General features: G+C 45.0%; 1 protein-coding gene across 4 annotated transcripts in view; it reads left to right on the top strand.

The window, feature by feature from the left end:
* Positions 1-14,498, top strand: part of git1 (G protein-coupled receptor kinase interacting ArfGAP 1) — a 190,089-nt gene that overhangs the window by 100,534 nt on the left and 75,057 nt on the right. For 3 of the 4 annotated variants that reach the window (XM_070543327.1, XM_070543326.1, XM_070543324.1), the window contains exons 5-10: positions 510-596; positions 688-818; positions 896-990; positions 1,061-1,103; positions 1,467-1,493; positions 1,986-2,034. In XM_070543327.1, coding sequence (XP_070399428.1) covers positions 510-596; positions 688-818; positions 896-990; positions 1,061-1,103; positions 1,467-1,493; positions 1,986-2,034 — 432 coding nt within the window. The remainder of the gene's footprint in view (positions 1-509; positions 597-687; positions 819-895; positions 991-1,060; positions 1,104-1,466; positions 1,494-1,985; positions 2,035-14,498) is intronic. The other variant, XM_070543325.1, reaches the window with a different exon arrangement.

Here is a 14,498-nt window from a genome sequence, read left to right as displayed (position 1 = left end):
TCATCATAAGAGGTCTTTGGGCTGCTCTTTGTCTGATCTCTCACTGAGGACCTGTTTGCCATGGGTGACCCTACCAGAGGCATAAAGCTTCAGACAACTTAGCTCCTAGGATCATTGGAACACTCAAACCCCTCCACCATGTTAAGGTGGCAGCCCAGGGAGGCCTCTTCCAATATGCCAACATTTCTGAGTTTTAGTCTTTTTACAAGCTAAAGTCAGACTTTGTCTTGCACTAAGAGGCTGTTTATGGCTGCAAGTAGTGGGTTCACTGTCGACAGCAGAATAAACCCCAGAGCTTTTTAGTGTGTCCTCTCATGACAACGCACTAAAGGGACCTTTATTAAACATCCTCAGATAAAAGTTGAGCATTGGCACTCTAAGCATGCTCATCTGAACTCTAATAGCAAAATGTTGCTGAGCGTCTTTATTCCCAGCTGGAAGAAAAATAACACACACATATACACACAGGCTTCACACCATCTTCTCTGTTTCATCTTTTCCTCTGCTAGCAACTCCATTCGAGTGTGCGGACAGGAAGTTTAGAGACATGTCTCCGGCTGCTGTCCCTCGGTGCTCAGGCCAACTTCTTCCACCCGGTCAGAAATCTAAGCTTCCAGTGGTACCATTTGAGTTGTGTTCATGGTTTACGGTGTTGTAAGTTCTTAAGTGTGTGTTTTGCTGATGCAGGAGAAGGGCACAACCCCGCTTCATGTAGCAGCCAAGGCGGGCCAGATCCTTCAGGCTGAACTGCTTGTCATCTACGGCGCAGATCCTGGAGCACCTGATATCAACGGGCACACACCTATGGACTCTGCTAGGTACAAATATAAATGCAGCTGACTGATTTCATCATGATATCTGATTTGAAAAACGCACAGATCTGTTTGTTTTTCAGGCAGGCGGGCCATGTAGAGCTAGCAGAGCGCTTGGTGGAGTGTCAGTATGAGCTGACAGATAGGCTAGCTTTCTACCTGTGTGGCCGACGCCCAGGTAACCTCTCGTCCCACAGTCAGTAGCATGGAGTTGTAGCTTTTTACACTGACTTGTTTTCTTTCTTTAGATCACAAAAATGGCCACTATATCATTCCTCAAATGGCTGACAGGTATGGTTTTAATTTGTTTGGGTTAATTTAAATGATTTTTGTAGTTCTCTGATTAATAAAGGCTCCACATTAGTGTTCTTTCGTCTGGTTGGATGATTTGGAAAACCTGTAATTTGGTTTTCTGACTACCAGGGGTCCCAAAGAAATTCCATGTGTGGACTTGCTGTTCAAACATCTTGTGTGGAGGTCCTGAACCTTCAGTTTCTGTGTGGGAGCTGGTTTAACTTCACTTGTTTAGTTCTGGTTCTCCTTGATCATTATAAAAGTTGTTTTCACGTGGCTTCTCTGCCTTCTTCCTGTCTGTTTCTTTCTCTCCTCACTGGTTTCCTGTTCTCTCATTTTTGCTGCGCTTGATGGAGCCAGAGCTCGTCCTAAGTGCCCGACACAAAGGTATCTTTACCTTCCTTGTTTCTCTCTCCTGCTTTTCTCTTCCTTTCTCTCACACTCCCCAACCTTTTGTATGGCTCCCCGTTTTGTTTCTTGTGAAGCTGATTTGTTAAAAATAAACAGCGTCTTGTGTAAGAGGCAGAGTTTAAAGGTCCTCCTGAGAACAAGGTGGTGTGCTTAGAAGTCCACCGGGAAAACCCTTTTCATCCTCATTTATCCACAATGACTTCCAGGACAAGGCAAAAACAAGAATTTCTTCTGAATATATTAAGAATTTAATTTCAGATGAGTTTGTTTATGAAACAGGATTTTAGCAGAAGAAAGTGAGTTTACAGCAGCAGGTGTCTGAGTAATTGCAGGGGGCAGGAGATAAATCACCCCATCCCCCCAATTGCATTGTTGGCCCTATCTCCTGGTTTCCTACCCATTTCCTCTCTATTGTCTGTCTTCTGCTCATCTATAAAAAAAAATTTACAACTGGCTTTGTTCTTTCAGTTTGGACCTCTCTGAATTGGCCAAAGCTGCCAAGAAGAAGCTCCAAGCGGTGAGTTTATGTTCCTAATAATACTGACTTGTCCATGTATTAAGTGACAATGTATAGTTTTTACCATTAATTAAATGATGCCCAGGTGTTGGAAAATGTTTGCGGCTTCTAGGGCTGGGCGATACGGAACAAAACTTATATCTCTATCTTTTAGCTGAATTCCAATATACGATATATATCTGGATATTTTTCCTCCTGTAAAATATTTACAAGTTAACTCACTTCAAGCTGTCTTGAGAAATTATAAACATAAATCAGTAGATTAAATGCATAAAAATGTATTGATTCTTGTCAAACTTTAACCTTAGTGCCTATTGTCTGGTACAGCTGTCTGCTAACACACACACACACACACACATACACAATTGAGAGCTAGAGGTGTATCAAATGTCCCACAGGCACTTTTTAATTATAAATTTATAATTATTGTAAAATTGTTTAAATGTCATCTAGAGGTGGCCATATCGTTTATTTCTTGTCCAGAGGAAAAAAAAATCTATCATGTTAAGCTAAGTTTATGATGATGCAATTGTATCTACTGAAGATCTCATGGGTCATGCACCGTGGAGTTATTAGTTATCAGGGCAAACATGGCTGGAGTCCAACAGTATTGGCTCATATCAGCGATTATACTGTAATGACTCAGAGTCTCTGATTGCTCTCTTATCAGTATTATAACCCTAACCCTAACCCATACTGAGTATTTACTAGCATAGCAAACCGGAAAAAAATGGAACCGGAACAATATTTCTCACCCGTTGAGCTCCCCTTCAAAATAAAACGTTAACCCTATAGTTTACTATTGAAATCCTTACAATACATTTGAGGTAATTTGGCCACTCCGGCTATCTGTAGATTTTCCCCGATTACACAGGGGAGGGAGGGGTTTAGCTCGTCTCCGCACGAGCAGGATGGAAAAACAGAACTCCGTTGGCATTGAACGTCCCTCAATAATTAAAAACCAGAACGCCAAATGCAAAGTTTAGAGCAGCACATTTACCCAGAGGCTCTCAGATTGAGCAAACTTGTGAGAATATATGTAATAACCGCTTAGAGACGGAGCAACATGTCGCTAGCATAGTGGCTAATCGCTAGCATTGCAGTTTGGCCAGTTATATCGATATGAAGATATAAAGTCATCTTGTTTCTTGTTTAAAAATTATATCCATATTTTAAAAATATCTATATATCGCCCAGCCCTAGCGGCTTCATAACATGTAAACAAAAATATCAGGTTTAAAAAACACAGGACCTTGTCTCAGTCTATGGGCGACGCCACATTAGACTCAATGTTTACATCTACGTCAATGCCAATGAGGACAAAACGCATTCACTGATTTGTTACAAGCCGTTTATAAACATTTTTGTTTTACACATTTGCCTCTTTGCTCGTTGCATGGGATGAAAGGGAGTCTGATGTGCTTGTCATTTTGCCGGAGTTTAAATTATTTGATTAAGAACTCTGTCAAAAAATGCGCTCCCAGGGATTTTTGACCCTAATGGACATCCGTTGGTAAGGTTTTACCTGGACAAGAAAATACCACTTGCTGGAAATGATTTTGGTATGTGCTGCCCCTACCACCAGGAGAAGTACATCTCATCACTTTAATGCGTCAGGCTTTATAGACCATCCATCCATCCTTTGTCCACATATCCGGGGTCGAGCCATGGGGCAGTAACCTAAGTAGAGAGGCCGAGATTTCCCTCTCCCCAGCCAATTGAACCAGCTCCTCCAGGGGAATCCCAAGGTGTCCCCTGGCCAGCCGAGAGACATGGTCCCTCCAGCATGTCCTAGGTCTTCCCTAGGGTCTCCTCCTGGTTGGACATGCCTGGAAAACTTCATCAGTGATGTGTCCAGGAGATATTCTAACCAGATGTCTGAGCCACCTCAACTGGCTCCTCTCAATGTGGAGGAGCAGCGGGCCTATTCCGAGCCCCTCTCAAATGGCCGAGCTTCTCACCCTATCTCTAAGGGAGAGCCCAGACACCCTTCGGAGATAACTCGTATTGGCCGCTTGTATCCGTGATCTAATTCTTTTGGTCACTACCCTAAGCTTGTGACCATAGATGAGGGTTGGAGCACTTATCAACCAGTAAACCAAGAGGATTGCCTTCTGACTCAGCTCGCTCTGCACCACTACATGCTGTTACAATGTCCACATCACTGCAGACACTACATGTTCTGATGAAGACAACGGGACCACATCATCCGCAAAAAGCAGAGACCTGATCCTTAGGCCACCAACACGGATTTTCTTAACACCTTGGCTGTGCCTAGAAATCCTGTCCATAAAAATTATGAATAGTGTAACAATAAAGAGTGAGGTAACTATCTAATATTGTGTATTTATAACACTGTAATTAGATCTAGTTTTATAATCAGAAGATGGGCTGTTTTTATCATCAGGGATTTTAATTAAACACTCTGTATTGACTTTGAGACAAGAAAAGAGAGAGAGTTGGGATCGTTTAAGAATCTTTAATTTCTTAATTATAAATTCTTAACAATCTACCAGGACTAACTCTGTGTTGTTTGGAAATGAATGTGATGTTCGATGTGTGTGTGTGTGTGTGTGTGTGTGTGTGTGTGTGTGTGTGTGTGTGTGTGTGTGTGTGTGTGTGTGGTTGGTTCAGACTCCTTAGGCTGACGTCCTTGAATCTGGTAGTCTGATTGTTATGACTAGATATCACGAGGCTTATAAAGTGATGACATGAGCTGCTATTTTGCCGTGTACGTACCCAGTGGGGGCCTCCCGGGTAGATCAGGAAATGCCAGGTCTGAAGTCCTCGGATGTGCGCTGGAGCTGGTCGAAACAGCGATCGCAGCGTTTCAAAGCCCGTCTGAAGGGTCGACCCAGGTAACAATCGGCAGCGTCAGCAGGTGCTCTTATTTTGAAAGGATGTCGTCTGGTTGTTAAACGACGAAAATCTCCAACTTCACAGTTCTTAGTTTAAAGAAGAAAACACATCTGGCCAGGCTGTGCTTCTCTTTGGGATGACGGTGAATAGAACTGAAGTCAAAATGGAACTGAGCTTAAAATGGCGTTGCCTTGTTTTATATCTCTGAATTGTTGATAAGTTTTAGTAAAGCGGATTGGACACTTTAAGTCAACAAGCCAGATTCTCTTGCGGCAGCCGAAAGCTTTGATTGGTTGGAACAATGTGTCATGCGTTTCTATGGAGATGAGGGTCAGTCTGTCTGTGCAGTAGTCCTGTTTTCATTAAACACATAAATCATGACATCTTTATTCCACAGATCATTCACTTGATTATTATTGATCAACATATGTTTCGAATAGCTTTAATCACAAATTAAGTGCTTTGATTATTGAAAAGCGTTCTTCTTCTCCTTCTGGCTCTTCTCCTGGAATGTAAACAGTCTGAGGAACACCCGACCTTGGCGTTTTCTACACGGGCGTTACTGTGTACAGGGGCAGCTGTGTGGAGCTGAAAATAATTAACTTCATAACGTTACATATCCCCCCTTTTCAAGGTCAATGTGGTCCTTCAAGAGACCACTTGGTCGTTGAACAAACCCAAGTTATGAAGAATCTTGACAACAGAACAGGATGCGATCCCAAGGGAACAGCCATCTGTGGTGAGGTACGAACCCCACGCCGAAGAACAGTCTCGCATACTCCTCAGGAAGAACACAAGTCAGCAGGTTATTAATCATTCCCCATGGAAGCCATAAACGAAGCAACAGCAACTTTATATCCTCACGGGCAATAAAGCAAAGCAGGAGCAAATCTTGTACGTATCCACGAACAGGGTAGTATTCCAAATATCAAATTGAACTTTGTATGCACTGGCAGGGTAATATTCCAAATAAAAGATCGACTTTTGTATCCACTGGCAGGGTAATATTCCAAATAAAAATTGAACTCTGCAACAGTACTTATCGTAATCCACAAAAAGGGAAGAGCAGTTGACAGTAATCCCAACGAATGAGGTGTCCCAGCAGCCATGCCGGAACCACAGTCGTCCAAGGCCAACGAGCCGGAGCACCCCCCAGGAGTAGTCGATGCAGATGACGAGTCACGGATCCACCCCCAGGAAGCAGGATCCTCACAAGCTCAGCAGAGGAGAGTGAGCACAGTGTAGGCACTTCAATGTAGACACGACAAAATTGCATTTCATGTCATCAAAACAAAATTAAAAACCTAACTCTATTAGTGCCTTTTGTACTATGTGTTATTTTTATGTGTAAGTACCCATTAAGTGAAGAAATGGATGCAGCCCTGTCTGTGGTAGATGCAAAAAGGGATGATGCGAGAAGCAGAAAAATGAAAGAACCCTAACTGGTATCAGTGAAACCTCACTGGAAATACACGCTGTCAGGACAGGGTCAAAATTGGTTATAGCCCTGTGAGATAAATCAAAGAATTGATAGTCAAAATCATAATATTCACTGTTAAAATCAACTGATCAAAGGTACTATAAAAAAACAGAAATGTAAATCAGTACTAAAATGTAAATCAGTGGTTAGTAATCATGTTCACGTTAATGTACCCCTAAGGAATTATGGTTTGTAAAGATTAAAAAAAACAAAAATTTTGGACAACAGTACTATGTGGCCTAACCCACTCACTGTTACCTGGCCGTTTACCTGACTCCAGGAGCCCACAGCACGTCCGTCTCAACACACCTTAAGTCTGCACGTGACGTATAACATGGAAGACAACCATGCACACTCACAAACAAACAAATTTGTGTCATCAGAGATAGAAATCTGTGGAACCAACGGGACGTATATATCACCCCCCTTTTGAAGTCTTGTTGATTGTTGTTGTTGGTATCGGCCAAATCTGTGGGACCCTTGTGCAGTTTGATATGGTCCCTGTGTACCCATTTGTAGACGGGCGCCCTGTTTTTGTCGGCGATCTTGATCTGATACACGACCGGAGAGATCTTATCTGTAATCAGGTATGGACCCGACCATTTGGGCAAAAGTTTCTTAGCCAGCTTCCCCGAGGTCGCATTATTGTTACCCATTTTGGGAGCGAAAATGTAGTACCAGGCCTGATCACCTACATCGAGTTCGGAATGTGAGGCTTTCTTGACGTAATAAGATTTCCTGCCTTCAGCTGACTTCTCCAGAGATGCCTGTGCGAACGAGAATGCTGCAAGCAGGTGAGTTCTCAGGTCCTGCAAGTATTGGCCGCTCGTACAAGCCCGGGCTGTGTCGGACCGAACCCGTCGTTGACACAGCAGGTGAAGCGGTAGGGTCATTTGTCTGCCCGTCATCATTTCAAACGGGGAGACACCTGTAGACTCGTGGGGGGTAGCCCGTATGACCATGAGGACCAACGGAAGTTTCACATCCCAATCTCGGTGGTTATGGTTTACAAGAGCCTGAGGGGGCCTGGCTGGCGGGACTGACGCGATGGCGTCGTCCGAGCAGTGTTGGCACGCAGCCAAACCCATGCCAAGAGGGCTACGTCGGTTCTGGGCGTAGCACACCTCGATATCGAAGCTTTGAAGAGCCAGCAGCCACGAAGCGATTCGCGAATTGGTCACCACACCATCTCTGATGCGCTGGCTGTTAAGGAAGGTCACCGGCTGGTGCTGTGTCTCAATGATGATTTTCTGTCCGCCAATGTAGTTCGCAAAGTACTTAACTGCCCACATGGTGGAAAGCAAAGCCTTTTCACAGTCCGAGTATTTCAACTCAGGTCCAGTCAAGAGCTTACTAGCATAGGCTACGACACGCCTGTCGCAGTCATGAACCTGGTAGAGACCAGCACTCAAACAGTGAGCTGAGAAACCAACCTCAAGGTGGAACTCCTTGTCACAGTCGGGAAGCGCCAAGCATGGAGCCGAGCACATCGCGGCCTTCAGGTCATCCATGGCCCGCTGGTGCTGCTCCGCCCACTCGAACGCCACATCCTTCTTCAACAGATTAGTCAGAGGTCGTGCCAACTCAGCGTAATGTTCCACGAACTGACGCGAGTAGTTGCAGACCCCCAAGAAGCTGCGAAGTTCGGAGACGTTCGTCGGAGGTGTGATGGTGGCAACACCCTGAATCCTGCCAAGCTGAGGCTGCACTCCCTGTGGTCCCACAAGGAGGCCAACGTACTGAACTTGCGACCTGCACCACTGTCCTTTGGCGAGAGAGATCTTTGCACCTGCCGCCGCGAGTTGACCCATGACATGGTCCAGCTCGGCCAGGTGGTCATCCAATGTACGCCTACGAATAAGAATGTTGTCGACATAGATGAGGGTCCCTCGCTCTCGAGCATCGGGGCAGGCCTTGTTCAAGAAGATGTTGAACTCAGCTGGTGAGTTGGAATAACCAAAAGGACACCAGGTGAAGGTGTACTGCCGGTTGGCAAAGGAGAAGGCAAGTTTGTGTTGGTCCGATTCGTGGACGGGAATCGTCCAAAATCCGGACGCAATGTCAAGTGTGGAAAAGTACTTAGCATCTTTCACTCTTGGAAGCTCCTGCTCCAGGCGTGCCATAGGCCACCTAGACAAGGGGACCTGTTTGTTGAGTTGCCGGTAGTCAATGGTAAGTCGCCACTTACCATTAGGCTTCAGTACCGGCCACAACGGAGCCGAGTAGGTGCTGTTGCAGGGTCGAATGACCCCGTTAGCCAAGAGGCTGTCAATGATTTCCTGGACTGGTTCTATGGACGCCAGGGGAATCTTGTATTGCCGCACAAAGGACGGCGGTGCATCAGGCCTGGTAGGAATCCGGACTTCATGGATAGTGGTCAGACCACAGTCCAAGGAGTCAAGTGAAAGAAAATCCTGGTACTTAAGCAAAAGTTGTCGTAGCTTGTCTCGCTTGACCTCGTTGGTGAGAGCATCTGCTTGGTCTATGACCTTCTCAATCTGTGACAGAAGTTCCGGGGGCCTACCCGGTGGCTTCGAGAGTGGTGGTGAGTTCGAAATCGCGTCCCCACGCGAAAGACTTGCCACAGTAAGGCGTCCGCCTGTGTCATGCCGCGGTTTGTACGGCTTTGGCTTCCTCACACGTGCAAACAGTTGTCCGGATGCATAGCTGATTCTAGCGTCAAGGCGTTGGAGACAGTCCAACCCTATGAGCATGGGCATCCTCATCTCCTCGTTGATGTACACGAGGTGTTTAAAGGACATGCCTCCTATCGAGATGTTGACCTCAATCGTCGCAGCCGCGGATGTTGGAGCGCCATAGAAATCGTCAAAATCTTTTGGGCCTGAAATGAGTGTGGGGGGTGAGACGTCCTCCCCCCTTTGTTCACACATGCTGCTGTAAAGACCTCCGCTGATGAGCGAGATGTCCGCTCCTGTGTCCAATAATGCGACACAGCGATGTCTCTGATTTACAGTGACCTCCACTGCGGGCCTATTAGATCCCTTTCTCACAACCAGAGGTGCAAGCAAAATTTTTTCAGTTACGGCGGTAGCAGTAGTGGTACTGGGGTCGTCATCTGTGGGTTCACCGCCTAACATCGCCACGGATGGAACGACCGGTGAGGTGTTGTCGCTTTCCTTTGAGGTGTTGTTTTCCTGTGAATCAGTACCTGTGAAAACATCAGCCAGCAGCATTTCAGTCTCATTTTGCGGCTTCTCAGGCAAACACGGAGCCGCTGCCCGGGTCGCCTGAGAATCACACACAAATTATTTGACGCCCTCGACGTCCTGCTGAAGATTGCAGATCATGTTCATCATGTTAGTCATCATTGGTAGGAAAGTGTTTTGCATCGCCTGAAGTTGAGATGTTAATTGCATCGTTACCTCTGAGTCCATTTTCCAAAATAGTAATTAGTTTTTTAATTTACTAATTTTCTCTTTGAATTTGTTTTAATATAGATGTTTATTTAGAAACAACCTTACCTGTAGACTCATTAAAGAATTAGTTACAGGGAAGCTTGGCTGTGGAATGAATATTTTGGGCAAAATTGTTCAATAATGCCAAAAATATCATTGTCATTTGACCTGTCCAAGATGGCCGGTCGAGCTACGTGTCGGGCACCCAAGATGGCGGATTGTGCGCATGCGCTGTCCGTCACTCGGTGTTCCTCCCTGTAGCAGAATCACGACTCTAAACACCGGAGCGTTTATTAGAACCACTGCTAACGTTATCCAAAAGTACTCCATACCGGAAGGTTTAGCGGGTTTAAGGACGCAGAATCGCTGCGTCGGAACGGCTTGACAGCTTCGCGGGACGCATTCCCGAGCGTCCTACCGAGAGTGGCTAGTTAGCTCGTTGGCTAGTGCTAGCGAACGCCCTGGAGCGATCAGGGTCTCAAAATTGCCCGATTAACCAACGGGCATCTCGCTCCGTGGTTAAAAGGGTTGACAGCGTACGCAATCTGGATGCAGTATCGCTCTACGGTATATAACCCGAATTACAGCGGTTACCTAGCAAGTTAAGCTACGGCAGTTGCTAACGAGTATTCCGGCATGGAACAGGCGCGGATCAGATGCCTATTGAACGGAAATAAATTTACGACGGAGTCTTCTGTCTCCGATTACACAAACGGATGCACACAGTGTCACAAACACCACGACAAACAATAAACAGACGGTTCCACTTATTAAAACGGGAGAAATGTTTACCCTCAGATGTAGGCCTCAAAATGGCCGTCAGCACACGTCAGCACTTAAGGTGTTTTGATGAAACAGCGCCTCCGGTCGGAGGGTGATGAATGTGCACCCCCCTTTTCTGAGAAGCTGAATGAGGAAAATGCTCGCTTTTTTGTTTCTGAACTCACACACTGGACAAAAATCCCAAAATATGTCTCAAAATCGGCACAAAGTGTAATAAACTGTGCAGATATCATGCTAGGCTCGCCAATTGTAGCAGAAATAGAGTGATGTAACTATCTAATATTGTGTATTTATAACACTGTAATTAGATCTAGTTTTATAATCAGAAGATGAGCTGTTTTTATCATCAGGGATTTTAATTAAACACTCTGTATTGACTTTGAGACAAGAAAAGAGAGAGAGTTGGGATCGTTTAAGAATCTTTAATTTCTTAATTATAAATTCTTAACAATCTACCAGGACTAACTCTGTGTTGTTTGGAAATGAATGTGATGTTCGATGTGTGTGTGTGTGTGTGTGTGTGTGTGTGTGTGTGTGTGTGTGGTTGGTTCAGACTCCTTAGGCTGACGTCCTTGAATCTGGTAGTCTGATTGTTATGACTAGATATCACGAGGCTTATAAAGTGATGACATGAGCTGCTATTTTGCCGTGTACGTACCCAGTGGGGGCCTCCCAGGTAGATCAGGAAATGCCAGGTCTGAAGACCTCGGATGTGCGCTGGAGCTGGTCGAAACAGCGATCGCAGCGTTTCAAAGCCCGTCTGAAGGGTCGACCCAGGTAACAATCGGCAGCGTCAGCAGGTGCTCTTATTTTGAAAGGATGTCGTCTGGTTGTTAAACGACGAAAATCTCCAACTTCACAGTTCTTAGTTTAAAGAAGAAAACACATCTGGCCAGGCTGTGCTTCTCTTTGGGATGACGGTGAATAGAACTGAAGTCAAAATGGAACTGAGCTTAAAATGGCGTTGCCTTGTTTTATATCTCTGAATTGTTGATAAGTTTTAGTAAAGCGGATTGGACACTTTAAGTCAACAAGCCAGATTCTCTTGCGGCAACCGAAAGCTCTGATTGGTTGGAACAATGTGTCATGCGTGTCTATGGAGATGAGGGTCAGTCTGTCTGTGCAGTAGTCCTGTTTTCATTAAACACATAAATCATGACATCTTTATTCCACAGATCATTCACTTGATTATTATTGATCAACATATGTTTCGAATAGCTTTAATCACAAATTAAGTGCTTTGATTATTGAAAAGCGTTCTTCTTCTCCTTCTGGCTCTTCTCCTGGAATGTAAACAGTCTGAGGAACACCCGACCTTGGCGTTTTCTACACGGGTGTTACTGTGTACAGGGGCAGCTGTGTGGAGCAGAAAATAATGAACTTCATAACGTTACAATAGAATCGGTGACAAATTGTATCCTCTCACTGGAAACAAGCTCTACTTACTGTCGGCAATACGTACCAAGCTCTGACACCAGTCACACAGGGACCTAACAGCCCACATCAGAGGGCCTGGGCACAACTTTAAGCAAACATTGGACCTGGCGACGGGAAACCTGACAGCTCAACTGGTGAGAAGGTGACATGGGGAATTTCATCTACATTTTCAGACCCTGTTTCGCGCTTAACCAAGCTTTAGAAATGAGGACTGTTGTCTTTAGGCACTGGGTGTGTACCTAGCAAAAAGTAAAGTTTTATGCAGACCCATCTGTTCAACCAGCGGAACTCCTGTATCATGAAAGCTAATGAAGAACAAACTTCTGAGATCAGTAAATGCTGTGATCTGTCTTGTTGTTGACCCTTACAGCGCATTTCCATCTACCGTTTTTGGCACGGAATGGTAAGGATCAAATCGCAAATTTTTCTGTTTTGATTGTAAAACCGCTCCAGACAACCTACCCAGACCACACCAGTCACAGGACTTTTTTGACTCCCCTTGGAGCACTATGGTTAGGGCGGAGCAACAACACAGTCCACTGATTTGTTGACTTTGGTGCACTTTCTGAAACTGGTATCAACTGGACTTATACTATGATGTGGCACTCTGAAGCCGACGTTGCTCACATGTTACTCCAGCTGCAAAAATCTGCTCATTTGTCTCCATCGTTTATGCCCACACCCAGCTACTGACCACTTTCCTGTCTGACTTTAGTCAGGACGTTAGCGCTTCTACAGGGAGTGCAGAATTATTAGGCAAATGAGTATTTTGTCCACATCATCCTCTTCATGCATGTTGTCTTACTCTGAGAGTGTATAGGCTACTACCAATTAAGCATATTAGGTGATGTGCATCTCTGTAATGGGTGTGGTCTAATGACATCAACACCCTATATCAGGTGTGCATAATTATTAGGCACCTTCCTTTCCTTTGGCAAAATGGGTCAAAAGAAGGACTTGACTGGCTCAGAAAGGTCAAAAATAGTGAGATATCTTGCAGAGCGATGCAGTAGTCTTAAAATTGCAAAGCTTCTGAAGCGTGATCATCGAACAATCAAGCGTTTCATTCAAAATAGTCAACAGGGTTGCAAGAAGCGTGTGGACAAACCAAGGAGCAAAATAACTGCCCATGAACTGAGAAAAGTCAAGCGTGCAGCTGCCAAGATGCCACTTGCCACCAGTTTGGCCATATTTCAGAGCTGCAACATCACTGGAGTGCCCAAAAGCACAAGGTGTGCAATACTCAGAGACATGGCCAAGGTAAGAAAGGCTGAAAGACGACCACCACTGAACAAGACACACAAGCTGAAACGTCAAGACTGGGCCAAGAAATATCTCGACTGATTTTTCTAAGGTTTTATGGACTGATGAAATGAGAGTGAGTCTTGATGGGCCAGATGGATGGGCCCGTGGCTGGATTGGTAAAGGGCAGAGAGCTCCAGTCCGACTCAGATGCCAGCAAGGTGGAGGTGGAGTACTGGTTTGGGCTGGTATCATCAAAGATGAGCTTGTGGGGCCTTTTCGGGTTGAGGATGGAGTCAAGCTCAACTCCCAGTCCTACTGCCAGTTTCTGGAAGACACCTTCTTCAAGCAGTGGTACAGGAAGAAGTCTGCATTCTTCAAGAAAAACATGATTTTCATGCAGGACAATGCTCCATCACATGTGTCCAAGTACTCCACAGCGTGGCTGGCAAGAAAGGGTATAAAAGAAGAAAAACTAATGACATGGCCTCCTTGTTCACCTGATCTGAATCCCATTGAGAACCTGTGGTCCATCATCAAATGTGAGATTTACAAGGAGGGAAAACGGCACACCTCTCTGAACAGTGTCTGGGAGGCTGTGGTTGCTGCTGCACGCAATGTTGATGGTGAACAGATCAAAACACTGACAGAATCCATGGATGGCAGGCTTTTGAGAGTCCTTGCAAAGAAAGGTGGCTATATTGGTCGCTGATTTGTTTTTGTATTGTTTTTGAATGTCAGAAATGTATATTTGTGAATGTGGAGATGTTATACTGGTTTCACTGGTAAAAATAAATAATTGAAATGGGTATATATTTGTTTTTTGTTAAGTTGCCTAATAATTATGCACAGTAATAGTCACCTGCACACACAGATATCCCCCTAAAATAGCTAAAACTAAAAACAAACTAAAACTACTTCCAAAAGCATTCAGCTTTGATATTAATGAGTTGTTTGGGTTCACTGAGAACATGGTTGTTGTTCAATAATAAAATTATTCCTCAAAAATACAACTTGCCTAATAATTCTGCACTCCCTGTATAGACACCCTCCTCATGCTATGCTTCATGCATTGCTATGGTTCTCTATGGTCCGGCTTGCTTCTCATCATGGTCACTGCCTGTGGATTTCACTAGGGCTTCTACATTTGTCCAAAGCCTCGTGGTCTTCTGTCCTTGACCCTGATTCATTGGAGGGTGTGTGTGAGGGGGGTGTGGGGGGGGGTGTGGTGTGGTGGGGGTGGTATG

The sequence above is a fragment of the Nothobranchius furzeri genome, chromosome 13 (assembly GCF_043380555.1).
Source record: "Nothobranchius furzeri strain GRZ-AD chromosome 13, NfurGRZ-RIMD1, whole genome shotgun sequence".
NCBI classification, from domain to species: domain Eukaryota; kingdom Metazoa; phylum Chordata; class Actinopteri; order Cyprinodontiformes; family Nothobranchiidae; genus Nothobranchius; species Nothobranchius furzeri.
This window is presented reverse-complemented; position numbering and strand designations above follow the sequence as displayed.